This window comes from Haliaeetus leucocephalus, unplaced genomic scaffold (genome assembly GCF_000737465.1).
Source record: "Haliaeetus leucocephalus isolate CR32 unplaced genomic scaffold, Haliaeetus_leucocephalus-4.0 Scaffold1, whole genome shotgun sequence".
Taxonomy (NCBI): Eukaryota; Metazoa; Chordata; class Aves; order Accipitriformes; family Accipitridae; genus Haliaeetus; species Haliaeetus leucocephalus.
Window position 1 is genome coordinate 2,593,341 of NW_010972437.1, and position 26,811 is coordinate 2,620,151.

Consider the following 26,811-nt stretch of genomic DNA (forward strand, 5'->3'; position numbering starts at 1 on the left):
GGGGGGGGGGAGGAAGAAGTATACACCAGTACCTCTTTGGAAACCTATATCTGTTCAAGAGGAAAATTCCTTAGCATGCTGCTTTTCTGCAGCAATAGACATATGATGAAAGCTCTTGGCCTGAAGAAACTGTGGTAGCAGCTGGGATTTACCATTCAAGGAATGGGCCAGACCCACCATGTTTGTGAGCACTTTCTACTCCAGCAGGCAGAAGGAAAAAGACAGAATCAATATGTGATGATTACCCTTATATAATGGGAATCATCATAAAGTATACTAAGCTGGCTTTTCACTCGCCTGTATGGATCAGGCACAGGTTCAAAAGTATTTATAAGAAGATAATACTTTTTTTACCTCACAGACTCTTTCTAGTATTGGCATCCATGAACTTGCTAGATGGCAATTTTGCAGAACTATCCACGTTCCTTCCTTCACTGCCTTCTCTATCATTTTCATGGCTATTGGACCTTGGCCTTGACCAAGTGACAGAGAACTAAGCTTTGTACCACCATATCCCTGCATATAGAAAGCATATTATAAGTAAGAATAATATGGCATAAATACACTAAACCTTCTAGTATGACAGTTCACATCTATATGTATTCTTGAGACAGTTAATGTACATTATCTTCCAAAAACCAGTCTAAATCTTTTTTTTCATGTCATTCCAGTTGACTAAAACCTTTTCTCTATCTTCCAGTGAAAAGCTCCAACTACACATCCATTTAATCAGGAACTGTAAAATTCTGACAGTTTCAAAATACTCCTGAAAACAGTATGCTCTTTAAGGAGGTAGACCACCTACTATAAAACACAGGATACATTTGCAGCTTGGTGGTTGGAGACTTGAAGTATGTCTGTCATTCTCAACAGCACAGAATTCTGACAGAATAATAATCAGGAAATGCAAGAAATACATCTTACCAGAAAAGAGCAACTTTCTAGTATTATAACAGTACTCTTCTACATAAGAACTAGTTTAGGCTGTTAGGAATTTTTTGTTTTAAATGCCATAATGACAGTGAAAGCCAACAAAAATCCATATTTGAATTCTGAGGTGCAAATGCCACCCAAGACCCTACGGTCCTATATTACTATAGTGTTTTTTATTAAGTAATATATTACACATAATGCTTATTAGAAAAAAAATACCGTTTTCAGATAAGATTCCTTAAAATTAATATTTAAACCATTAGGGTCTTTTTCCATTTGAGATTACACAAACTAATTAGTTAAATAGATCATGACATCCCAACATTATAAAATATGCCAAAAATATTTAACATACAATTACTTATAAACAATAGACAAATTATTCATTCCTAAAAACAATTCACCTACATTAATCAGTGCTTTGTGTCAAAGAGAATAATGAGATCAATTTTAACATGTTTTGGGGCAGTTAAAAACAGGTTTTTGAGCTTACTTTGCCACTTCAACTTTTACTTAAATAAAGGTCCTTCATAAAAACGTATGCGTGCACACACACACACAAGCATCAACTACATTAAAAAAGTCTGGAGATATTAAAATACCTGATCATCAGCAAACTTAAGAAGGGCTGCCATGGGGTCGGCACCAGGAGAAAGTATAAATATCAGTGGTGCACAAGAATGACTATCAGAAAATGCTTTTGACAAATCAAATGGAGGTGGCTCAATAAACGGAGAGCCCAGGTTGTGAATGATAAATTCCTGCACCATTGGTATTAGCTAAAAAAAAAAAAAAGGGAAAAAAAAAAAAAGGGAAAATAGAATTAAAGTGTCCTATTTTTTGTGTAAGCATTAACATATATTACTCTAAACATTTTAATATAAATTTCAAGGACAGTATTCCTGCATGTAAAATTAGATACTAGTACAGTCCCAGAGAAATCAGTTATTTAGCATGTGTAAACCTAAGCAAAATAGATGCTCTAAGAGGGTTGAAATTGGAAGTCCTATGCAAATGATCCTTAATCTCATTTCTGTCACCACATCTGGACAGACTAATGTGCTGGTATAGGAAGCCGATTTTTTTCAGCACTTGCTCCATCTGTATTATGGAGGGGATTTCAATTTTCAAGTCTTATAATGTAACACCTTTCAAAGGTGTCAAGATCTTGGCTTAGAAAACTGCTGTGTACAGCAGTCTTGTACACACCAGAGTTTAAACTTCATACTGAAGTTAACTGGGCTCTGTACCAAAATGAGAAACAATTTATAAAATGACAGCTTAATGCTTTGATCCTGTAAAACCTTACAGATATAATTCTTTTAAATATCACCATTCATTCTATCTCTGGACACACTCTAGAGTATTTTACAATAACCACCTCCCCTTTAAAGAAATGCAACAGTATTTGCAAATGTGATACTAGGATTTAATCTCTGAACATGAAATTCAAGAAATGCTAAAAGTTTCAAATAGCAATGTTAATTCAGCTGTTTTGGTCACAATCAGTATAATATTTTTAAAAATTTTATGTGTAAAATTGCTGTATTCATAACTAGAGTTTTTAACGTGCATTTTTGACATTTCAGTTATAAAATGTGTAATTTTCATACTGCATTAGCATAGGTGCTTTCAGCTAATGAATATATAGTGTGCCACGTACACAGAATGTGACACAGCAGAAAAAAAAATCCAGTAGCTTCATTCCTCTTGATTGTCCTGCTCATGAACTCACCTGTGGTTTTACCTGCTTTAAAACTTACTCTGCTTTACAGGTGTAATGTGTCACCAATTAGCATAATGCCTTAAATTCGAGAGCAGGAGAGAGGCTCTGGGCTATGCTAATTGCAGGCTTTACAGATGGAGAGGCTCCTGAAAGAGCTTTGTTCAGCTTCCAAGCTCTTGAGTGATTTTAAGGATATGTATGAATATGAGAACCGTTTAAAAACCTTCACAAACTGGCCTTTTATAGAGAACTGCAAGTGCACTCCGGAGAACGTAAGTCTGAAAAATGGATATTTTAACTATACCTTATTTTTTATGTACTGTGCCTGAATGTGAGGTCATTGTTAAGTATAGTCATTCTCAAGAAGAGTCGTGAACTTCCGCTAAGCCTGAAGAAGATGAAAAGTTGAATATTCCAACTTTGCTCTGTACCCTGCTCAGAAATACTGTAGTAGGATGACTAGCTTCTGCATGTTCAGCTCACTAGTCTAGCTACAGAATTTAACATAGTTACTTTTCTTGGTTTCACTTTTTTGTTCTTGTCACTTAAAAGTTAATTTCTTGTATTATGTAGTCTCCCTGATTGCAAATTTTCATTTATAAAAAAGAAGCCTGCATTAGAAGAAACGAGTACACATCCAGCAAGAAGGATGAAGTAGCAGAATGATCACTACTTAAAACTCAGAAATTAAAATTACTTATATTTTAGAGAACTTAACATTTATGTCCCTGCAGGCTTTGACTTGGACATTAAAAAAAAAATCCCTGTGACTTCTACTTTGGCATACACATGAAATGTCCAGGCTGGATCTCAGATGAGTCATACTGCAAGAGTTATCTGAGAAGGTGTGAAGTTTGATAACTAAAACAAACTTAATTTTTAGTGTTCTGACCAGACGTGATTCTAAAGCAACAGGAAAACATAGAAGTTAAAGATGTAGCATTTTACTTACATAAGTTATATTTAAAAGTTCTTTATGTCCATGGTTGTATGCTATGTTATTTCTCTGAAGGTATTCTTTAAAGTCCTGGCTATGGCAGGGCTCATGCACTGCTGCTGAAATAGCTGTGTAGCATGGCATCTGCTAAGAGTTATCTGGTAGAACAAAGCTACTCCAGTAGCCTGCAGATACCACAGCTATGCAGAAATCTGTTTACTACTTGTAGCCTATTCCTTGTTCCTCTACTAGTTGCTTATTTACCTGCTTGCAGTCCTCACACTTAAAATTTATTTTTCAGCCCGATCTGTGCTGATAGACATTGTGAGGAAAGGCATTATTTGCAAGCTCTCAAACAGTTTGCTTATGTGAACATGAGCAGTGTGTTGGATGAGGCTCTAAACTTCTAAACTGTCACCTGCAGATGGCAAAGGCGGGCTTTGTCCACTGTCCAAATGCAAATGAACCAGACGTGGCAAAATGTTTCTTTTGCTTGATAGAACTGGAGGGCTGGGAACCAAATGATGACCCATGGTAAGCACAGATGTAACAATGTTCTTGAAGTATTCCTCCAAACTGCTTTGACAACATCCCCTTACTCATTATAAAATTACCAATTTCTCTGTAACAGTTTACAAAACTGAAGCCTACTGGAAGTTTATCTTACCCAGTAACCTTGAAATAGTTCAACTAGCTTTCATCTGAGATCCACTAAAATATATTTCATATGTTTTCTGTATGACACTTTTTCTACTGATAGGCAGGTGAAGTACTGAAGAGACCCATCTGTTCACATTTCTTCATCTCTTGAAACGTAGCTTTCATGCATTTAGTGTCTGTTCTTATTGTGGGTTTATGTTGCAGGGAGGAACACACCAAACGTCGCAGCTGTGACTTTTTATGCCTTACTAAGCACTTTGATGACCTGACAATGGAGGAGTACTACATGCTGGAGATGACACGGCTGAGAACCTTCCTTGTAAGTGTTAACCAAATAATCTTAATACAAGATTCAAAGCTAGAATGTAGACCAAGAACTTCCATCTCTAAGATTTCCAAGCATCAGCAAGGAGTGATTATATAAGGCTAGAACATGACTTATGCTGAAGTAATGATTTACATACATTATTGGCTAAGAAATCTGCACCTAAACACTTCTCAGTGTAGTCTATTGCCTAGCTTTTGAAGGAAAACCCATTTCCTTTAGAAATGTTTTTCCAACAACTCTTTCCAGCAGAAAAGATATCTTGGGTGTAATAATCAATCCAGAAAGCTCTACAATGAGTAGCTCTATCTTTCTCAGGAGGGATGAACAACACATGTAAAAAGACAAAATTTGACCAGACCATTGCTTCACGTGTCCAATTTTACATGTAAATCAGTGTAATGAAGCTTTCTAACTTTAAAGCCCATTTCAAATGTTTTACAGTTATCCAGTTTTACTCCTTCCCACTTCTGGGATTTCATGCATGCCATTGTGTTGACATATACAAAAGCACACAAAACTGAGCTGCTTCAACTAGTTAATCAAGATCAGCTGACCTCTGATAGATGACCCCTAATCCTATGGGTAGTAAGAATCAAGTGAACCAGGCTCCCTGACGAGGCACACTAAAGGTTCTGCATCTTACTTCTTGGTGGGTTTGCACAAGCAAGGTCTTTGCCTTCCTGATAATGTTGCATATCGAAAATATACCTGGTGACTGTCAAGGTTAAGTTCCCTATACAACAGAATCAAATACATAAAAATAGGATCACATGCCACAGTAGGAGCAGTCTGATATCTTAAAAGGTGGACTAAGAGTGAAAAGATGATGTTGTTATCTAACCTGAACAGCGAATGATTTAGAGCAGTGTTTCACAGTACAAAAGGGGTCTCGGCCATAATATTACTTTATTTCCAAGTACAGCATATAGAAAACTTGAAGCAGCAGCTTCAAGTGGGGACACTTTGCCCCCAGGAATACTGTCACCAATAGTGTGGAGGGCTATGCACTAGGGCTGATCCAGAGCATGCTGCCATCTTGAAGCACTAATACCCTAATGCATCCTGAGAAGTGAGATCATGCCTCTTCACACAGAAGAAAAATCAAACTGAACTCTCCCTCCCTGATGTAAAATACAGCTAAACAGTAGGTTCACAATTTACTTTAAATGTATACTAGACATACGCAAAAGTGGTCACTGAACTGAGCCCTACTGACAAGGCTGGTGGATGAGTTTCTGAATCAAATAGGGGTATTCATATGAAATATCTGCCAAACTGCTCTGCATCAAACAGACAGAAGTATTACTGACCATAGCCAAAAGTAGACTTCTAAGCTAGAATTAGTGGCAGACCAGTGGGTTTTTGAGGATCCAAGTTTTTAATGTAGTTGAACTAAACAGTTAAATTGCTCAACTGAAAGTCTCAATCTTTTGCTTTGCTTTAAGTGCAAAACTGGCAGAAGTGTAATAAACTCTTTTGAAGAAGAAGTCACCGCAACTAGGCAGCGTCTTGTGGATAACTTTGTGTCCAAACATCAGTATACACCGCCGCTGCCAGTGCCTCTCCATCCTGATCCAACTGCCCAACATTCTGAAAGCTCATATTGCCAGTCAAAAAAATCTAGAAGTGAAGTGTGAAGTTTGACTCTAAAAGTTTCTCTTCTTTATACAGTACAAACGTTCACATTTTTATCTGAGTACTAATATAAAGCTAAACAGCTGTGCAAGGAAATGTAGAATTCCTTTCATAGGCTCTCTGGAACAGAGGTCCTAACTGTTTATACTAACGCCTATCTTTCACAATGTGCTTTATTGTTATGGCTAGGTGTGGACTAATAGTGCCACTTAACCTGTGAATATATGAAAAATGTCTAAGTGAATACTTGTGTTCTGGTTTTTAGTAGGTTGACTTTTTTGGAATAAAGATCCACAACTGTGAGCACCTATTGTGATCTGTGCCACATTCAAGCCTTACAGCTAGAGAAACTCAAATCAGAACAGTTCTGCTTCAAAAAACTTTCCATAGAACAAAATGGATCTGTGTGTCTGCAATAATTGCTACCTTTAAGCATCTACACTATCTACACTCATGCTTACCATTAAATTATCTTCCTAGATCAGATAAAATTTACCATAGATAGTGACATCCATCAAAAAATTTACATAAGCAAAAATAGCAGGTGTACTGAAAAAAAAGTCATAAGGTTTGTAAGTCTCAAGGAGGAAGAGGTTTGGGGATTTTTGGTGTATACACAAACTTAAAAAAAAAGCTAAAGGCCTACCCTTCTGTTTTAAAAAGTTTTTTTCATTATAATTTCAAACTTTTTCTTTTTTTTTGAAATCTCATTAATCTCTATTTTCCTTTATGATAGACTGTTGTAGAATGGTTATAGTCAACCATTCAAATGCATACTTGCAAATACTTTTGGTTTCTAAGATGGACAGACCTTTTTGAATAAGGTGAAAGTTTTGTACATACTTTGTCAGGCCTCAGGCAGCGAATGATAAGCATCCTTTGGAACTCCCCCAACTTGTCTTGCCACTCTGCAGGAAAATCCTCATGCTGGGGATCCTAAAAACATATGTATTTCAACATTCTTTAAAGCATTTGTGAATTAGCTATAGCAAGAGTAAATTATCTTTTAACTTGACACATCAGTCCATGATGTATTTTTTCTTAATCTACAGAAATGGCGTTGACATGCTTAAAGCTTTAAAAAAAAAAATTAAATACATGTTTATCTAAGAAGCTTCTCTTACAGCAGAGAAGTCATAGTAATTTTTAAGTGTTTAACAGATAATAACCCAAAGTTTTTTCTCTAGAAGGTGGAGAAGGAATGAGGTGGAGGAAAACTGAAAATGCACTTTACCTCCCTCTTTCTGTTAGAACTGAATTATGGTGTCGGTCTTTAGTATTACAATGATAACCATATAATCAATGACAATCACATTACAGTATTACATGATAACTGAATTAGGTTGCATCTGAATGCAGAAAATGACTGCAGGAAAACAAGAATCAGAAAATTAAGTCAAACAATACACCAGAGAACTTAGTTTGTAAATGGCCTATGAATAATCCAGCTGTTATGTTGTTATTGCAGTTATCAGATTGGGAACAGCAGTCTGTGTGGCAGGTTAACTTCTTATTAGACTGAAGTACAGCAACAGCTGGGTGTGCCTTTTTGGAAACTGGTATTACAGCTCTGCTGGTGAGCCTCTTAGGGTTGCCTGTAGAGGGTTGGGCAAAGAGGTATGCAGACAGACCTGCTCAAACTGTCTTCTGAGCAAATTTGATTTAGCATATCAAATCATAATGGATCTGCTAAGGATCTGGAGCCCGGGTCCCTCCTTCCCCAACTTCTAGGCACTTAGTTTCAAGTCAGAATCCAGAATGCTGCACTATATTTATATTAATATATGGGAAAAATGTGTACCTCAGAATGACATCTATAACAGCTGTTGAAGAGTTCAGCTAAAAATTTGCAAGCGTTGTAGAAAACTGAGTGAATTAGGAAACACTGAGTGAAGGTTGCACTAAAGACTCAGAGTTGTGCCACTGTGCCAAAATCTCTTTACTTCTCCATGAGAAGAGATGCATCAGTAGCTTTGAGATTAAGTCAGCCAGCTAGAGGAGAACTGAGTTTCAGTCCCTACTCCAAGATATGCAATACAACTTCAGACAAAATACAATGAATCCTTGAATTGGGGAGTTGAAGTCAGGTCTCCCCTACTTTTGGAAGCAACCTGATCAACAGAAAGTATGAGGACAAAAGTGCATCTCAAACTCCTTTGAAAAACATTCATATTCTGTGTATGGTTGCTGATGACAAAGTGGCTCAAAGCAACACTGATTTTGTGCCCTCTCTAACACACATGCGTACATGCATGAAACTGCCCTTCATTTAAATTTGTGTATCACTGACAAGACAGGAAAAAGAGCTGGTTGCATATTACTGGGGATAAACTATACTGATAAAAAAAATACCACTATTAAAAAGGAATCTTCCCTAAGACCCATTAACTAGCATTTTTGCATGTGAATTCTAGTGCATTCACACAAAAGTACTAGTATTAAAGCTAAATAGGTAACTAAAATGTTTTCACATAAGTAAAAGGCATAGCAACTCTTCTATATCAGGACAGAGATAGATAATGCTATTCCTTTTGATCTAGCACTCCAGGATCAGTAACTGAATGTTCCTGGCTTCAGCATTACTGTTTATTAGATTCTTTATCAGTTAACTGATGACCTGATACTATAGACCTCATTTTATTGAATACCACTTAAATGAAGGAATTTTTGTTTGTTTCAGTTTGACTGCGTGAATGCTCACATAACTATCACACACATCTTGAATCTTTACTCTGAAGGTCAGCACCTTTCATTTATATTAGGCATTGCTTTAAAAAGCTATAATTCCAAAGTATATAATGAAATAGTCCCCTCTCTCAATCTCTTTTTCAAATGTCATCATTTCTCTGTTAATTTTCCAAGTGACTATCTCCCAAAGAAGAACTAAAGCCCTCAACTTGCTGTATCTTTCTGTAAATGCCCAAGAAAAGCTTTATCTCTGCTATTTGTCTGTTTCCTGCAATCTGGACAACTGAAGGAGCTGCAGCTGCTTGGTTTCTTTAATGTCTCTCATCATACACTTATGAGCATTTCCAACCAAAAATCCATTCTTTTCCTCTCTCCATACTTTCAGCCCATTTTTTAAATAGAAAGGATTTCTAAATCCTTTACATTTACAATGAATAAAACATACAATTAATCTTTTTGAAACATGTGTAAGAAGTCCAGAGTCATTTGACTGAATATTGGCAATAAATTTTCATCATTTAAGTTAACAGTGAGAAAAGTGGTTCAATGGACTAGCACAAATGGACAGTATTATCTGAACATGGAAGTGGTTATGGTCAGATGATGCAAGTAGGAAAGAAGGATAAATTTTTTAATCATTTGTTCAGGAGGTATGTGTATGATGAGCACTTTGCATATCAAGAAGCAGAAGGGGGGAGTATGATCAAATAAAAAGTGTTAACAGTAAGATTAAAGATGAAGCAAGTGCCCAAATGTGGAGTGAAATTCATCTGAAGAGCTTAGATTTTAAGGAAACAGTGACAGAGGCAGATAAAGACAAAGTCAGTCATTAATGCATATACCAGGACACTGTGAAAATATGGAATCACAGGTCTCCCAAATCCCATTCTAGTTTCTCTGCATGGCAATAATTGGGGTTTTTTTACACTTATCCAGGAAAGCAGCATGCTACATAATAGCATGAAAAGGTATTTTCAAAGCATGGTAAACAAATATATAGACTGGCAAGGGATAGTGGTTCCCTTAAGTTTAACCAATTTCACTATTACCTTACCACTCCAGGTTTTCTTGCCTTTTTTCCATCCAAATTCAATTCAAATCATGACTTGCTATTCAGAAGCCACCTGACAAATTGGCAATAATCTACTACAACACACCATTTGCTTAAATATTTACATTCATATATGTAAGAACATACCATGTAAAATGACAGCACTTTCTTTTCCCTGAGTAAATATTTTCAATGTGTTAATTAGCTTATGAATGCAAGCAATCAGGAATGTTAACATACCAAGCTGTCATATACCAATTTCCATCCATCCTTCAGTCGTGTAAAATCCTTACGAATGTTTGTGAAGCATGGCAGATCTTCTAGTCGACAAATTTCATCCCATGATTTTGGAGGAAGCCAGGTACATGGATTAGAAAAAGGATTGTCCAAACCTATGCCTCCAGTCAACAGAAATTTCCACTCATTCTCATTAATCTACAATGAAAAACACTGCTCTCAGGACTAAATAAATAAAACCTAATGGTTTCAGTACATTATGTAGGAAATCAATACATTTATCTGAATTCTTGCATTAGTTAAAAAAGCTTCTATACAACTACTAAAAGCTTATTTCCAAAGTATTCAGTGTCTGGTTTTCAGTTAAACGTGAATTTAAGGAATCAAAAAGCCTAAGATACGAGCCAATATAAAGATTCATCTGCATTCCTAACCTGGGGAATGAATCAGTGTTAACTGATTAGATTTTTAGACCCATTCTTCAAATCCCAAAGTGTGGAAGGAAAAAAATACTGGACATATTTCAGGGAACCATGCATTTTGCAATCTTTTCCTATAATGCAAGTCTAAATATGAAAAAGAAGTATCAGCCTATTACATGTCTCATTCCTTTCTCAATACTCCTTATCACAAAATTTCTTTGATTACATAAATTTGTAAATTGAAGTCCCTGTAAATGAGAACAGCATCCCATGATTATTACTGTCAGCTCTTGAAAGAATTCACTTCTATGTATTCCCCAACATAAAAATTTCAAAAGTTTCTAAAATTTTAAATGTTTCCTTATTACACTGAAACAAACAATTCCAAGCAACCATAAGTACTGTTTTGCAGACAATATGGTTAAAATGCGTGTATTTCATTATGAATTTAAAAATCCTGTAAAGAAATATTTCGTAAAGAATTACTAGAAATTAATAGAATTCAGTTGGTACAAGTGTTTGATTTTGAGGAATTCTATGCAAAAATGAACAGATTTAGCACCTTAAGTGAAAAAGATAAGTAGTTTCTTAAATCAGTGGTTACAATTCATTTTTATATGCTCTTAGAACATGGAATACATTACAGTAAAATTTTGTAAAGTGTTCACTAAGAATAACATAGGCTGGGTTTTGGTTAAGTAATGTTTAGAAAAACTGTTATCATCTAGCTCAGTTTTGCCATACCTTTTTGTTATGTATTTATTTTCTTCTGGAGAATCTTTTTCAATGCTTATAATTGCTTATTAAAATGAAAATAAAACACCACAAAATTGAGGCTTAAGTAATATAATTATATATAAACTTATTTTTCTATTCTTTTCCTATATGTTCCTATTACTGATAGTTTGTATATGGAGTTTAATATTTATAATATCAAACTGCAAATTATTTTTAATTACTGACCAATCTTTCATGTTTCAGGAGATTCACAGTTAGACAAAAAGAGAAGAGCAGCTTGTCCTTTTCAAAGAGGGAGCGACAGACATTGACATAAAGTGAGTAAGTAAAATGATCCTTGAGAATCTTCAACCTACAGATGTTGGAAAAAGAACAACCTTCCATTAATAGCACTCTAAGGAGTGTGCACTCTGGAAATATATTACAAACCATTTAGATCTCCTTTGTTTTCTGGTCAGTTACTCCAAAGCAATGATTAAATGCATGTACCATTTTGTGAGCAAAATAACATAAAAAACATTTAAGTACAATACATCTTAGTAATACCTGATTTTCAGAGGAAGTGAGAGGTCCCTTATGGGAGGGACAGAAAAGAGCAGCAATTTTAAAATTCATTATGAATATAAATACCAGGGCCAAAATCAAAACAGTCCATCTTTAAAGGTTATCTGAAATGTTTCCCATACTACAGAGTATTTTCCTTAATACACTACAATACAAATATATTTAAAACACTGTGATTTATTATTAATAATTTCCTTTACATAGAAAGCAAGAAGTCCATCTATTGTTTTACAAAGGTTTAAGTTTGAATACGTAGTCAAAATAAGGAAAAGTCTATTTGGGTGGTTAGAAATGCAGTGTCTGAATTTGCAGAACTACTTCAAATACTTCTTTCAAGGTAGTAACAAAGATGTGGAGAAGTGCTATAGCTTTTTTTTCCAACTACCTAGGTCACCAGTCCCTTGGCAGGGAGCTACTCGAAGGGTATTCCTGCAGTTCAGACACAGTGATCATTCAGAAACCTAAGTGTGATCTATTATAATTGAAAAGTAGAAAGCTTTTAGCAGAAGATCAAGATTGAGAGCAAGCTGTGTTGTTTGATCTGTGTCTGCTTTTCAGTCTTGTGTTTCAATCTATTTTTGTGTTCTTCCATTCAGCTAACAAGAAATAGACCATTTTTAATAATATTACTGTAATATATAAATGTTCCTTTTTTTTAGCATTTTAAGTCCTTTCAAAATTACTGATTCCTCATCAGTGAAATAGATATACAAACAATTTATACACAAAATACTGACACAAAGATGGCCATGGGACAAAAAGTAAACTCTTCAAGTTACAGAAGTAACATAATTTGCATGAGAAAAGAATGATTTAAAAAAAAAATCTCAGCACAGACCCTGTAGTGAAAAATGACTGACTAGTGAAGACAGACTAAGACAGTCCCATGTGAATTATAAATTCACAGAGAATCTTCTATGAGTCTGTCTTCCTCTGCCTTCAGTGGGCAAAATTATCAAAATGGGCTTACATCAATCATTCCCTGGGAATGCATACTGTCAGCTGGGAATCAGGTCCTGTATCTTTATATTTCTGCTGTCAGAAAGGTTCTGAATCAAAATGAGATTATGTTATTTATTGCTTGCTTTAATTTAGGCACAAAGGCATACAGGGTATTTTTTGAGATATAAAAGAGTAAGATTTAAAGTCAAAGAGCTAGGTTTATAGAACACACATTGCCTTGTTGCTAAAAGGCTACCTTGAATGTAGCTTCAAATATACCAAAATATTAAGCCCTGACTTAAATGATTAGTAGCAATATCTTTGATAAAACAGTTATGCTAGACTTAGATTGCCCAGACCTTGACAAAATTCTAATGAAAAAATAACCTTCATGACCAGTATGCCACTGAACTGAACACTACACATTAAACACTACCTTAGCAGGTACTAAAACTTGTATAATAATATGGACAGTAATGGATAATTCAGAAATTCCCATTTGCAATATTAATTAGAAAAATTTTCTGAATACAAACTGGGAGAGTAGTTTCCCTCTCCCATCCTTTGTTCATCTGAGGAACAGGCAAGTAGCTAAGTAACAGAAGAAATGCTCTGTGATTTGAAGATCAAATAAAGCCACTGAAGTAGAATTTAGTAACTGATGTGATAGAACACTGAAAAACTTTCTTTAAACAATCTCTGTGTAGATAATTCACTTTAAAGGATGTATTTTGAACAAGCCTAATGTAAGCATAAAAGTGAGGTCCATCACATGCAAAATAAATTCAGGCCATCAAAGATTGCATAGTTTCTCCTGTTCTCATGAACAAGCTGGAAGAGGGAGAAACATCTTAAGCATGAAACAAGAATCAAACTGAATTAAAAAAAAAAATAGTTGGGTTAATAATTACTGCCTTGCACCCTCTACAGCCAAGAGCCCCAGTCACAAGACTTAATTCTCTCTCACCAGTTGTGTGAAAAAGTTTCTTGTCTGTTTCTTGAAGACATACAAAGTCACTACATGAAACAAAATATAAAAACAAAGCAAGTGGACCATTTTTATCTAACTGATACTTTCACACACAACGTGAGTTAGCAATTACTAAATAGAAATAGTGGAATAGGTTGCATTTGTAATATATTGTACCATTTTGTTTCTATGAATAAATTATTTTCCAGAAAAATATCTGACATATATGTGTACAAAAAGATATTTCAAAATACAATGCCTGAGGCAATACACTTTAGAGAAATGACAGTAACGTTTCTGGAGTAACTATGAATACATCACCAATTACAAATGGTGAATTATCGCTCTTACCTTGTTTGTAAAACTTCAGATTGCTCCGAATTATCTATGGACATCATAAAAAGGTTAATAAACCACATGAGTGAATACTGGTACATTGGTTCAATGTTGGCTAGATCAGCAATAGAAAAAAACAAGATTGACGAATGGATAGCAATAGGACGATAGCGCATACGAGTAGCATCAATCTTCTTTTCTGTCTCTTCAGCTACAGCTTGCTTTTCAGAAATCTCATTGGCCAGAACTTTGGAAGAAGACAATATCTTGATAGCAGTTTCATCCTCCAAAATATTTCCTTCTGAGGCTGAAAGAACTTCTAAAATTTTGTCTTCTATTTCTTTTAGCTGCCTAAAATAATATACAAGATTTTTAACATACAAAAATTACAGCTGTTTTCTCTTAGTTTTAATAAAATAAGATAATGTGTAGATTCTATTAATGGTATGCAACTTACATAACTAAACCTTTTTTTCTTATTAAACATGCCCTTAAATTTCTGAAAAAATTATCCACTTTCAGGCTAAAAATGGATGGCAAAGGGAGGAAGTGACAAACCACTTTGAATACTGCACATTTCATGCTTTGACTCATGGGGAAAGACGCCCTTTGCCATGTACAATCAGTGCAAATCTAGCACACAATGAAAACATTTCTAAAACACAACCGTTAAGATCTAATCAAAATTTCTGAGGACAGCAAATTATATGCCAACATCATGGAAAGGATGTGCAAAAACAGAGGACAGGATCAAGAGTTATGTTTTGCAATTACACAACCTGCAATTCAGCTCTTTAACATTTCCTAATAATCCCAGAAATAGGAAGAATATCAGAAGAAGAAAGGCACAACCAGTAGGAGTATGAGTAAGAGCATGCATCCAAATCAGCCTAAAAAACAAACAGAAGCCTAAGTTTGGGGTCTCAAAAATAGCAATCTTGAATTTCCTGGTAAAGCAAACAAACACAAAAAGGTCTCTGAAATGTGTTTCCCATGATTGTATTTCTGTAAACTGCAACTTGCTTCTATCCATAGCACAGGAAGTTGTCTTGATACCTTTTATTCTCAGCCCCTTGTACAATGAGGGCTTGTTTTTCTTCTTCAAGATCTGGCCTTTCTTTTGCAACTACGATTCCAAGAAGCTGATCCTGCATTCCTTCTGAAGTTATCATGAAGTTCAATAATGTTACCTGTTTGAAGATATTTTTTGAAAGATAGCACAGTTATGGCCAGATGCAATTAAAATGCTTCTTCCTTTACAAGATGAGGTATGTATAATATCATGTAATATGCTCAGCCAAACTTTGATAGTAAATGAATTGCAGCTGAGGGTTTAAGATTGTGTTGGAAAGCTAACTCCAGGATTAACCCAGAAAGTTAACCATAAAAGGGATGTGACAAGAATGTATAGAATTTCATTCTGTTTCTCAAAATTACACTGAAACTTTGAGTATCAGTGCTTCAAGTGATTAGTCCATATAACAAGAATGAACACTTTTACATGCAAGAGGGATCTACCCATTTGATACCTGTATGCATCAAGCAGCCTTCACAGAGAAAGGAGCAAAACATTTCTATGAATGGAAGAGTCAACTTAATGTACAGATTTTGTAAATAAATTTGGTATTGTTTGTTTTCCAGAATTGTTCCATCTAAACATCCCAGTGCAAATGGGATGCTGGCACAGTATTTTGCAAAAATATAAATAAAGACCAAGTAGATCACATTTTATGGTGTTTAGACACTTTCACCCATAAATTTTTTGCTGTTTTCATAAAGTAAGTGGTAACATACATGCTGGAGTTGTACTTCAAACTATTATTGCCTCTGCCACATACGTTTTCTCTTTTTAATGGCCTTGTTCACATGCAATTTGTGGTGGTATTATTATGGGGACATCTGTATCCTAGAATTAGGATAGCATCATGTTCTCTTTTTCATGAGAAAATAAGTGACTAGAAAAAAATTATTGTTTAAAAAAATTCCAATCCCATGATATATTTATAATGGATTCACAAAAAAAAAACCATACTCTTGCTGAAGAAGCGGCAAAAATGTACAATATTTTACATGAGAAAGGGAAGAAATACATTACCAGCAGAAGTCTAGAAAAGAGTTTGATGCATGTAGTTCAAAACCAAGAAAATAACCTACTTATCAATCATCAAGACTGATGAAAGTATTGCTTTTAATTAATGGACTATGTAATAGTGACTACAGATACTCTTTGGGCTTTTTTTGGTGCCTACAGATGCCACTGAGTTGTGTTTCAAAAGAACATTTGCCTTGAACATAGTGATCAGTTAGAATATGGAATACCTGTGAAGTTAATTTGTCTTGATTGGCTTCTGCCACTAATATCTGAAAGTTGTCCAAATATTTGAGGCTTTTTTTCATGAGTTTTGCTTGTAAAGTTAGGAGGGGTAGTATTTTAACTTTCTTAAAATACATCACTAATCATTTTTTGTTATAGTAAGCCTCAACGGAAAAAAAAATTCAGAGCACAGATAGCTTATCACACTGTTTTCACACAGGAATTTTGAGAGGAGGTTCAGTTCTATTTGACACTAAGAATCAGTAAGATCTTCACAAGCATCATGGCCTGTTTCTTCCTCACCTTATTTAACCATTTTAGTCACGGGAAATATAAGAGGAACCTAATGTTTCAAAACTTCAAGAATCTTCTATAGGCTCCATTTCCCTTCTTCAAAGTAAAAGGCTAGCTATAAACAGCATTATGAGTTAGCTTTCAATCACAGCTGCCACGCTCTGAAAGGTTGGCTGGTTCAGACCTCTGAAGTCTAAGTGCAAACTGCTATCTACCTTCTACATTTCTCCTTGGTCCCTGCAGGACAGAATGATTTTTTTTTTTATGGACATGAATAAGTCACCTTTCCCTCAGCAGTGCTGAAAATTATCTGATTTTTTTAGTGGTTTTTAATACATTTAATCAATAAAGTTAGAAAAAAGCTACCCCAAATGGCTAATAACTGCAAATACATATCTGTGTAGTGTAAATACATGTAAATCCATGACCTATGTATCTTTGCAGGCTTCACTATATAAGTCACGTCAGAATTCAGTACAATCATTTTCTGCGAAATATGATAACCACATCAATAACCATTTTCCCTGGACTCATTTCATTAGCTAGCTCCTGAATAATCCTCAGGACAAATTCACCAATGGATGTTGCAATTAGCTTCAGAGCAAGATACTTAGATATTACTTTTCTGCCTCTTGCTCCCTGTACAAGAGCCACCATAGCTAGCTCAGCAGCGTGTGGTGTAGCTAGGAGTATACCTAACCATGTCATGAAGCAACTGCTCCTTGTTACAACAATTAACAACTTATGTCTGACTGCAGGGAACCCAACTAGAGAAGATTCATCTTTAGAAACTTTGTATTCTGGGGAAAAACCCAACCAACCAACAAAACAAACAAAAAAATAATACTGTATTGACTGTTGATTGGCAGCTAGGAGATTTTAATTGTCTGTTAAATAAAAAACTGTTCCTAGGAAATAACCTTCATATAGCTTTTAAATGTATATGTACTCTAAGAGTAAATCTTTTGGATGTTCTTTTCCTTTCATATTTCATCTTTTTTTTTCTGAACATGCAGCTAATTACCTTCTTTGATAAAAGATCAACGTCTAGGTGATTTGATGTTCATTGAAGTGAACAGAAGTTATTCCCTTTCATTAATTTTTGTCAATTTTTCCTGCATCAGTACTCCTTCATTGTTGAAACAACTTACTGTTCCATTTTACTGAATATCACAATAGTTTAAAAAGTTTTTATTTCAAGGTTTTGTGTTTCAGTATAGTCTATGTTTAACCAAAGCGTAAATTTGCAATACTTTTCTATAAACAGTTCTTCAAAAGTAATAATAAATAAAAGGAGGAATACATCTCCTAAACAACTTCAAAAAGCCTAAACCACCAATTTTATTCTTTAAAACAGGAAACCACATTTTTTGTCCTAACATAAAAAAATAAGAATAGCTATAGTTATCAAATATATCAAATCTGTAAATATATTTTCTATCTGTTATAAACAAGGCACAGTGCCAGGATTTGCTCAGACTCCTGTCCCTAACTATACTACAGATAAAAATCATTAATATGAAAGCCTAATGTAGAGTTTGCATGTGAGGTGACTATTATATTAACTCCTTGTAAATATTTTTATAATAAAAAGTGACTAAATAGCATCAGGAGATACAGACTGGGAAAGGTGATAAAATTAATTAATTAAATAAGTAAATTCCTGACTCTATGAAAGAATGACAGTATTGCAAGATGAAGTATTACATATGAGAAATGTCAACACTTCTAAGATGATACCAGTCTTCCAGCAGTGTAAAAAAAACCCACTATAGGCAGGGGAGGAGGAATAAGCAAATGCCAGAAATTCTTCCCTGGTTTTAGCCAAGGACTCATTTCAAAATTAAAACAGAGTTGCACATTCATTTTCAAAATTCTCACCTTAACAGATGTTTCAGGAAGATAACGTGGATTTCTCAGCTTAGTTGTAATATAAAAGCGGAATTCAGGAGCATACTCAATAGTGGAGTCTCCAAGGCAAATGCATATACTCCCTGACTGCTTAAATGTCTGTTTGAGCAAAAGTGGCTCTAGGATAGGATCAAGTTCTTCTCCAATATTCTCCAGTAGCACTTCAAAATAACATAAGAATTAGTAGGACTTTCTTGGCTTTTATATTACTGTTTGACTGTTCTTTACAATACATATGTATAATGTGTATTTACAGTGTGCAAACAATAAAAATATTAATCGAGTAATATCTAGAGATAAGGTTTATTCTTCCTAAGAGTATTCAGCTGATTGAAAAATGAATCAAAGAAATGTACCTTTAATTTCTTTTTCTAATATTATATCAATTTGCAAAAAAAGCAACTAAAATGCTATCACTATTACTGCTGTCAATGGCTTAGAACAGCAGTTTAAGGCTACCATTTTTAAAAAGGGAAATAACAAATTAAATGGCACATGCCACAGAAATAATTTTGGGTATCTAAGTTTGCTTCAATCTTCACTGTAAGCATATGACATTGTCAAAATCAAGAAAGAAATAATGAAGAATAAACAATCCATTTCTTTACTTGTAGTCCAGTTAGGCATTGAAAAATAGCTGGAGTTGTAACTATGTTTCATTAATTTATTTCTGTTTGAAGGTAATAAGACTACTTGCAATAAAGATACTACAGAGAATACAAGAATCAATAATGATCACAGCCTAGTAATCTGGTATTTATACTCCTGAAAAGCCAAATAAAAACAGCATTACTTTTTAGAAATAAAATTATTGTAACATGAAAACAAAGAAATGGCAAATCTCTTACAGCAATTAAAGAATACAAATTAAACTGAGTATTATAATTATATTGTGCTAAGAAGTATGTTATAACCTGGGGCGAGGACTTTAATTACTATGGTACTAATTTGATTCAAAACAAGAAAAAATTTGTTTTCCTTAACTATGGTAACATTTGATACTCACTTGAGTTTCATTTTTTAGCTAATTGTGCCCCCTCCAGGTTCTTCTGTAATTTACACTTTCATTAGTCATTAACCTACCAGGACTGCCAAACTGAATGCAATTTTCCAGTGTTGTAACAAATTGAGGGTCACTGAGTTTGACTATATGCAAACTATTGGCTTTTTCCATGTTCTTTATCCATTTATTGGCTTGACCCTGAGGATCTATCATCAGAGGCCATCTTCTTGCATTACTGAAGGGAAAAATACAAACTTTCAAAATTGAAATATAAGCTCTTCAAATATTTACCTCGAAGTACTTCTTAAGGCAATTTATTCCCTTTTGTCATTAAAACAGAAGCGCATCAGTATGAAATTGTAGCAGGCACATACTTAAATTCCTTGAGGAATTTAAGAGGAGATAGATGAATCTTAAAGTTCTTTGTTTATAAAAAATAATTTTCTTCTTTCTTCTATTCTAAAGTATTCAGAATAAGACTTCTTACTTCCTAGAAAGTTTAATTGCATTTAATTTTATAACACTTTCAAAATAAAAAGGTCTAAGTTTTGAAATTTCAAACAGCTGTGATACTTATATGCATAAGTGAGCATTTTCAAGTGAAAATTAATGGGATTTTCCACTAAAGGGACATGTTAGAGTCAGTATAAAGGGAAATATATAAGCAGATTCAAGGTATCTACCTTTTAATCCCTAATTTTTAAGCAGCAATGGACATGAAGAGCTTCTGGATTTTATTTTTGGCAGACTTAGTAACTACTTCACAGATTTTTTACAGTTTTCTCTACCACATATAGTTACATTACCAACATATCTAAGACTAGTGACACATGCTAATGGTCAATTACAATTACAGCAATAATCACCTAAATTAGAAACCATCTAAGCAGGCTAAAGTGAGAATTCCAAAATAAATGTAGTCCTAAAAATTTGGATCAAGGGGCCCAGTTGGGTCCCAGTTGGTTTGGAGATATAATACAGTCTACTACTGGAAGGAAAACAGCAGCAATACCTTTTTTTCCAAATTCAGCATGAAAAGAAATCTGTGGCCTTTATCATTATTACAAGTTAGCTTACGCACAATGATACTAGCAAATTATTTATCATTAACAATTTTTTTTTAAATTGAGCCTTTCTCTCTTGAGGAATTCTGATTCACAAATAAAACTTGCAATGTAAACAGATCTGCATCTGTGTTCTTACTTTCCTTAAAAATACTAAGACGAAATGTATGCAATTAAGTAAAACACAATTTCATTTTTGTCTGATCTTCAGATACACCTTTTCTTAGAAAGAGTGATGTTTTACAAAAGGCTTCCACAAATTCTCAAGAGAAAGTGATAAGCCTTGAATTAGAAAAAGGTACAGAGCAAGTAGTTGTAGATACAATGCAAGTTCTAAAAGACAATACTCAGACAAACTTCGTTCAATGTAATCTAAGTTCTTGCAGGCTTATTTGTTTCAAAATTGCTGGCAGGCAAAACTGTGTAATACATTAGAAACCTTGATCTTCTTTCAAGAGAGTAATTTTAAAACAGGTAAAGCCTGGTTTAAGAGAGAAAAATTCTTTATATTCTCTGTTACAATCTCTATTCCACAAACTTCTTATTAAGAACTAGGTGTAGTTGTAAGGCCTATTTATATATGTGTAAGTATAACAACACACAATAATATGCATGTAACCCTTAATCCAAGGGTTCAGCTGTCTGTGATTCAGGCACAGTTCTGTGAAGCACAGCAGTGTGACTCTGGATTATCATTACTGAAAAAATATTTTTTTTTAAGCTGTGACAGACTGGATAAGCAAAACTATGTAAGATATAAAAAGTGAAAACAAAGCTGAAAGGGAAGTTGGTTGCTTGGGAATAGTAACTCACAAGAAGTTATGGAACTTTGGAAAGAAGAAAAAAGCAGAGACTGTTTTTTATTTTTTTGGCAATTGATGTCAGATGTGGCCGCTCAGCAAGATCAAGAACCAGTCCTTCACAAGAACCAATCCTTTACAAGGAGGCCAACGTTTCCCCACCTCAATGTCAGCCTTCTGGCTAGCACAGACTTATAAAGCATTCTTGATGCAGCTATGAGTAAGCTGATGTTTAGTTTAGTAGTGTTAGTCCTATCATGTATGTTTATTACTGAAAAAATAATTCTGTACTCAGAAATCGTGACTGATCCTGCTTGCAGAATCTCTGCACAGTAAAATGTGCCCAAATAAATGTGATCCCTTAGAAGAAGGAATATATATGGAGGTAGGGAGCACAAGCACCTTAGGTTCTTTGGACTCAAAATGGAGATTGTGGAAGCAAGATAGAAATTCAGGAGCAAAAGGTTTGAAAGAGATATGTACCATGTGTAGCAGTAGCCTGAGATTGTACATGGGATGCTACAGAGGATCCTTCAGTGTTATGGATCACAAATTGGACTTGGGAGTGACCATTCACCAGCTGAAAGAGGATGGCTTTCTTCCCCCTTGTAAAATTATTTAGGTAAATGGGTCATCTGGAAAGGACCCTTTTCTGGCCTACCTATGAAGAAAGCTTTCACAGGTAAAATGCATTGAGACATTCAGGAAATGCATTTGTAATCCACCAGGACAGCATGATATCTAAGCAGACATTTAGAAAGTTAAAACATGGGCTTTGTAAAGTTACAAATATTTTGAATAATTTGATAAACACAGATAAGGGCAAATTTGGTAGCACAATAGGTCTGGAGAAGCAAACAGGATTTGAAATCTGAACATCTGTCAGATGAGGCAGTAGCATCAACAGTATTAGAAGACAGTCTCACAGTAGGTAACAGTGTTCACCAATAGATCCAAAGTGTACTGAAAGAATTGCTGAGCTCACAAATTGCTAGGTGGTTCATTTGCTTACGAGAACGAAAAGGGAGACCCAAGGGATATATAGCCAGGTGATTTTAAGAGTAAGATGATACAAGGTGATACAGCAATTGCAAACTGTAAACTGAACACAGTAAACATACATGTTAAGTGCATTCTGAAACAGACAATATTTACACAGTTTACTCATAATAATTTAGCCTGTTCTTGTTTTAAAACAGAAGTTTAAGATTTGAGAAAACCTCAGCCAAAACATACAGTATGTATTTCTTTCCCTAATTACTTCAAAGTTTCATTTACATATTTTGAGCATATACCATTTCAGACTCTCTGTGTAACAGACATGAAATACTTAAGACTAAATAACTGAAGAGTGGTTCTCTAATAACAACCAAACACACTTAGGTTTCATCAACCATAAAATCCTTCTTCATTGCTGGGATGCATGAGCAGTCACTGTGTATGTTTGCAAATTATCCTTGAATAGGTCTCTAATTCTGCTTTTTAAAAAATTTGTTGTTATAAAAAGCTTGAGTTGCATTTTATATGGTTCCTGGGGTCCTAATATAAAATTCACCTAGCCATAAACTCATAACTACAGGCATAATATGTATCATCAATTTGAGGTAGATTCTATCTCACATTTCAAAATTAAACTCTATCATTATTTAGTTTTAAAATGCTAATCGTCTTTCCATTAGTTCAAAGAGAATTTTGATCAAAGCTTTATAAAAAGTGAAGTGTTGGGATGTACTGTAGAAGTGTTGAATTCATTAACATTTGTCAACTGTTTAGCCTGAGTGATTGAATTATTAATACAGTAATTACTTTTAAAAAGTTACATATATAATGATAATCCCAGCATATCTCCTCTAACTTCAATAAGTAGTTTTGCTTCCAAAAGTACAACCAATGCCAATTTTTAAAGTCAAATGAAAGTACGTTGACGTTCTTTAGCTAGTACATTATTTTTGTCTTAGCTGTTTCATTTTGCACTTTGTCACCTATCCAGTTGCCAAAGCTGAAGTATTATCCACACATTTATGCTTCCAAAGGTTAACCCTGTAACAGACAATTTCACTTATGTGTGACAACCTAACATTCACTCTACAGTAAAAGAAGTATTCATTCACCAGGGCTATACAATATTAGACTCCTCAAACAGTGAAAAGAATTTTCATGTAAACAGTAGCAAAAATTAAAGATTTATATTTGTAAGTTTCTGCAGTAGCATACTGTAAAAAAGATACATAAACGTTAGGTACATGTTATCACAGACTTGACAACCATTAACCTGGCTATGGTAAAGAATTATAAGAATTATTTATTCATTATCCAGAAAAGAGAACCAACAAACATGAAGTAAATGGGTAGCAATCACGAACAGAAAAGCAGTTAAAGCAACATTGTTCCACGGTCAATTCAGATTCAGCTGTGCTAAGAACAAAACCTAAAAGTGAAGTCAGTAGCAATGCATTAGCAAGCATACTGGACAGAACTGAGAGGTTCTTTGTTTACTGTCATAACAAATGCAAGTCCAAATGAAAATCATAACTGCTTATGCAAGGTCACAAAGCTCAGCCTATTGCAAGCACCCAGCTCTCTATTTAACAAAACTGTCAGTGCCATACATATCTCAGTCATCAGCAGGCACATTAATCTAAAGCTAATCACTAGTGAGCTGTAGATATTTCTATGTTAAAACATTAACATGGTCAGTTCCCATGCTATATGTTGTCATACAAATCACTGATGTTTGCACTGATTGTTACATTGATATATACCAGATGAACTTTGCCCAGACAAACATAATTCTGGTGACTGATGTGAGACACAGATGTGCATGTATTAGAACACGACATAAGAATGTATAATCACCTTAAAAGTGAAATGCAAGAACATTAGATTTAGAGTTTATGGGATCCATATTTTCTTTCTATGAGGAATTTTGAGGTTTCAGAATTTGTTTCACTTTATAAATAAGAATGACAATATCTTGAAATATGCAGAATTTTTAAAAGTTTTCAATCAAAAAATGTATCGTTAGATAAAGTTAAAGTATTTTATTTGGATTTAGCTTAAGATAATTAGAAAAGGGAATGTTTAAAAACAAAAAGGGAATTTCAAAATGAAAAATAAATCCTTCTTTCCTTATCAGAACTTTCTTCAACTTGGGATGTAAGACTATTGCCATACTAACTACACACAACAGGAAACTACAATTGCAACTGCCAAGCTTTTAATTATAAATGGTATTTAGTAAATTCCAGCACTCCAAAGATGCAATCAGGTTTCTGCTATGAATTCACATTTTAATAATTTTTTTTTAAAGTTCTTTGAGGACTGGACTTGGTGCAAAGACTTTGTGGTGCCCCATTCATAATGCCTACTAAAGAGGTCCCTACACTAACCCAAAACCCAAATCTCTCAGCTTTTGTCTAGGAATATACCAGGTTTCTCCGCTCCAGAAGGGATCCTAGAAATGACTAGTCTGTATGAAGTATTGATAGGGGAATGAGGCCCTAAAGAAAACAGACTCCAAATTGTCAGTACAGATACAGGTTTTCACCTTTCATCAAATATCTAAACCTATCACATAGATGAGGAAGACCCATATCTAACTCCCAACTGCCTGAAGTGATGTGAAAGTGCACCTTTCTGAAATCAGGGGTTATTGCAGGAAAGGCCTATCTCACCTTTACTTGTTGAAGCAGTTTAGAAGTACATAGAATAAAAGGCAAGAAACAGAGGAAGAAACTGGCAAGAGCGTATGGCTGGGATCATCCTCTGTAAGAAAGGAGACTAGAAATTCTCTCCATTCTAGCTTTTTGCACCTCCCTTACTGCCTTCAGTAGAAGATATACATGGGCCTTTTTTTGTTGTTCCGTTACTATGCCCTAGCAAAATAAAGATTCGGCTCATCAGTGTAAAAAACATTTCCAAAATGTCAGGGCTTTGCACACTAAATACATTACAAGCCTGGATGTTAAAATCTCCTACCAGTTGGCAACATAAACTGGAAAACTGTTTACAGAGAAGCAATCAAGACATTATCTGTAGTATTTCCAGTGCCATCTTAGGGAAAAAGTGTGTGACACTCATAGAAAGATTAGCAAAATAATCTTCAGTACCTCTGCAGCAATACCTCTTGGCAGCAAATTATGCCAGCATATTTCTTTAAAATTAAAGAGCTTTAGCTTTTTAAAGGAGAATTACTGATATCTACTGATTATACTACAAGAATAGTATTCAAAATTCTATTCCTGAAGCATTTTAGGATGTCTTAAACTGAATCCAGTGTGCAGCATGTTTGTAAAAACAAAAAAAGGGGGGGAAGCAGGGGAAGGTATCATTATAGCAATCCATAGGAGTTACAAATGAGGGGAGTGAATTCACAGATTTAAAAACTTTACATTGTAAAGTTAAAAAGTATTATTAGTATTTCTTATAAATTTAAACACTACAGTCATTGTATAATGCTGGTTGTTAAACCAGATATACAGTAGAAAAGTGTCTATAAAAATAATAACTGAAAACTATGTTGTAAGAAGCTATTTAATGAAAATTATTCGTTGTCATTTTCCTTTTTTTTTTTTTTACTTACGAGATAATGATGCCATTATCAATAGAAAACGTGTCAGAAGGTAGTCCAGCAATATTCCAAGCTCTGATCTCCACTGGTTCTCCCAGGGTATTTGTTAAGGAAAAATCATCAGAACAAGGAATGTCTTTTGTTTTACATAGCAATGCCCACTCTTTAGTTTGCATCTAGATAAGACGAAAACAAATATTAACTGAAGTTCTGACTATTCATAAAATTTTCAAACTAGTAAACCCCATATTTTTCAACCCATTTCCCGTAACAGTTGCCACATACAAGATCACTATATCTACAAATAGAAACTCATCCTTCTCTACAAAATGTCTAAAAATGTCTCTAAAAATGCCTTTGTATGTGATTTCCGTATACGAAATACAAGTTTATTTGGTCAGAGCCTTGGTATGATTTTGTTTACCATTTCAGCAGTAGTCTTCTATACTATAAAATGAGTGTAGAACAAATGCACATATTCTAACTAAAAAAAATTTAAAATCTTCATTATTTAACTCTCAGGACACATATAATGAGCACTTCTCAGGACTTAACCAAACTTAACAACAATCATTTAGAATTGCTTTTCACTCTCTATATCATCTAACTCACTACAGTTGTGTAAACTATACATGTTTGCATGGTGCGTAATAACGAAGACATACACCTTCAAATATGTAAATCAAAA

At 34.4% G+C, this 26,811-nt stretch overlaps 1 protein-coding gene across 1 annotated transcript in view; it reads right to left on the reverse strand.

Annotated features, from left to right (window-relative positions):
• Window positions 1–26,811, reverse strand: part of DNAH7 (dynein, axonemal, heavy chain 7) — a 116,712-nt gene that overhangs the window by 10,651 nt on the left and 79,250 nt on the right. Inside the window, exons 46-55 of the mRNA XM_010564048.1 lie at window positions 26,136–26,299; window positions 19,770–19,924; window positions 18,657–18,847; window positions 15,224–15,357; window positions 14,183–14,518; window positions 11,581–11,707; window positions 10,199–10,393; window positions 7,063–7,155; window positions 1,536–1,712; window positions 355–516 (exon numbers count right to left, since the gene is read on the reverse strand). Of these exons, the coding sequence (XP_010562350.1) occupies window positions 355–516; window positions 1,536–1,712; window positions 7,063–7,155; window positions 10,199–10,393; window positions 11,581–11,707; window positions 14,183–14,518; window positions 15,224–15,357; window positions 18,657–18,847; window positions 19,770–19,924; window positions 26,136–26,299 (1,734 nt within the window). The remainder of the gene's footprint in view (window positions 1–354; window positions 517–1,535; window positions 1,713–7,062; window positions 7,156–10,198; window positions 10,394–11,580; window positions 11,708–14,182; window positions 14,519–15,223; window positions 15,358–18,656; window positions 18,848–19,769; window positions 19,925–26,135; window positions 26,300–26,811) is intronic.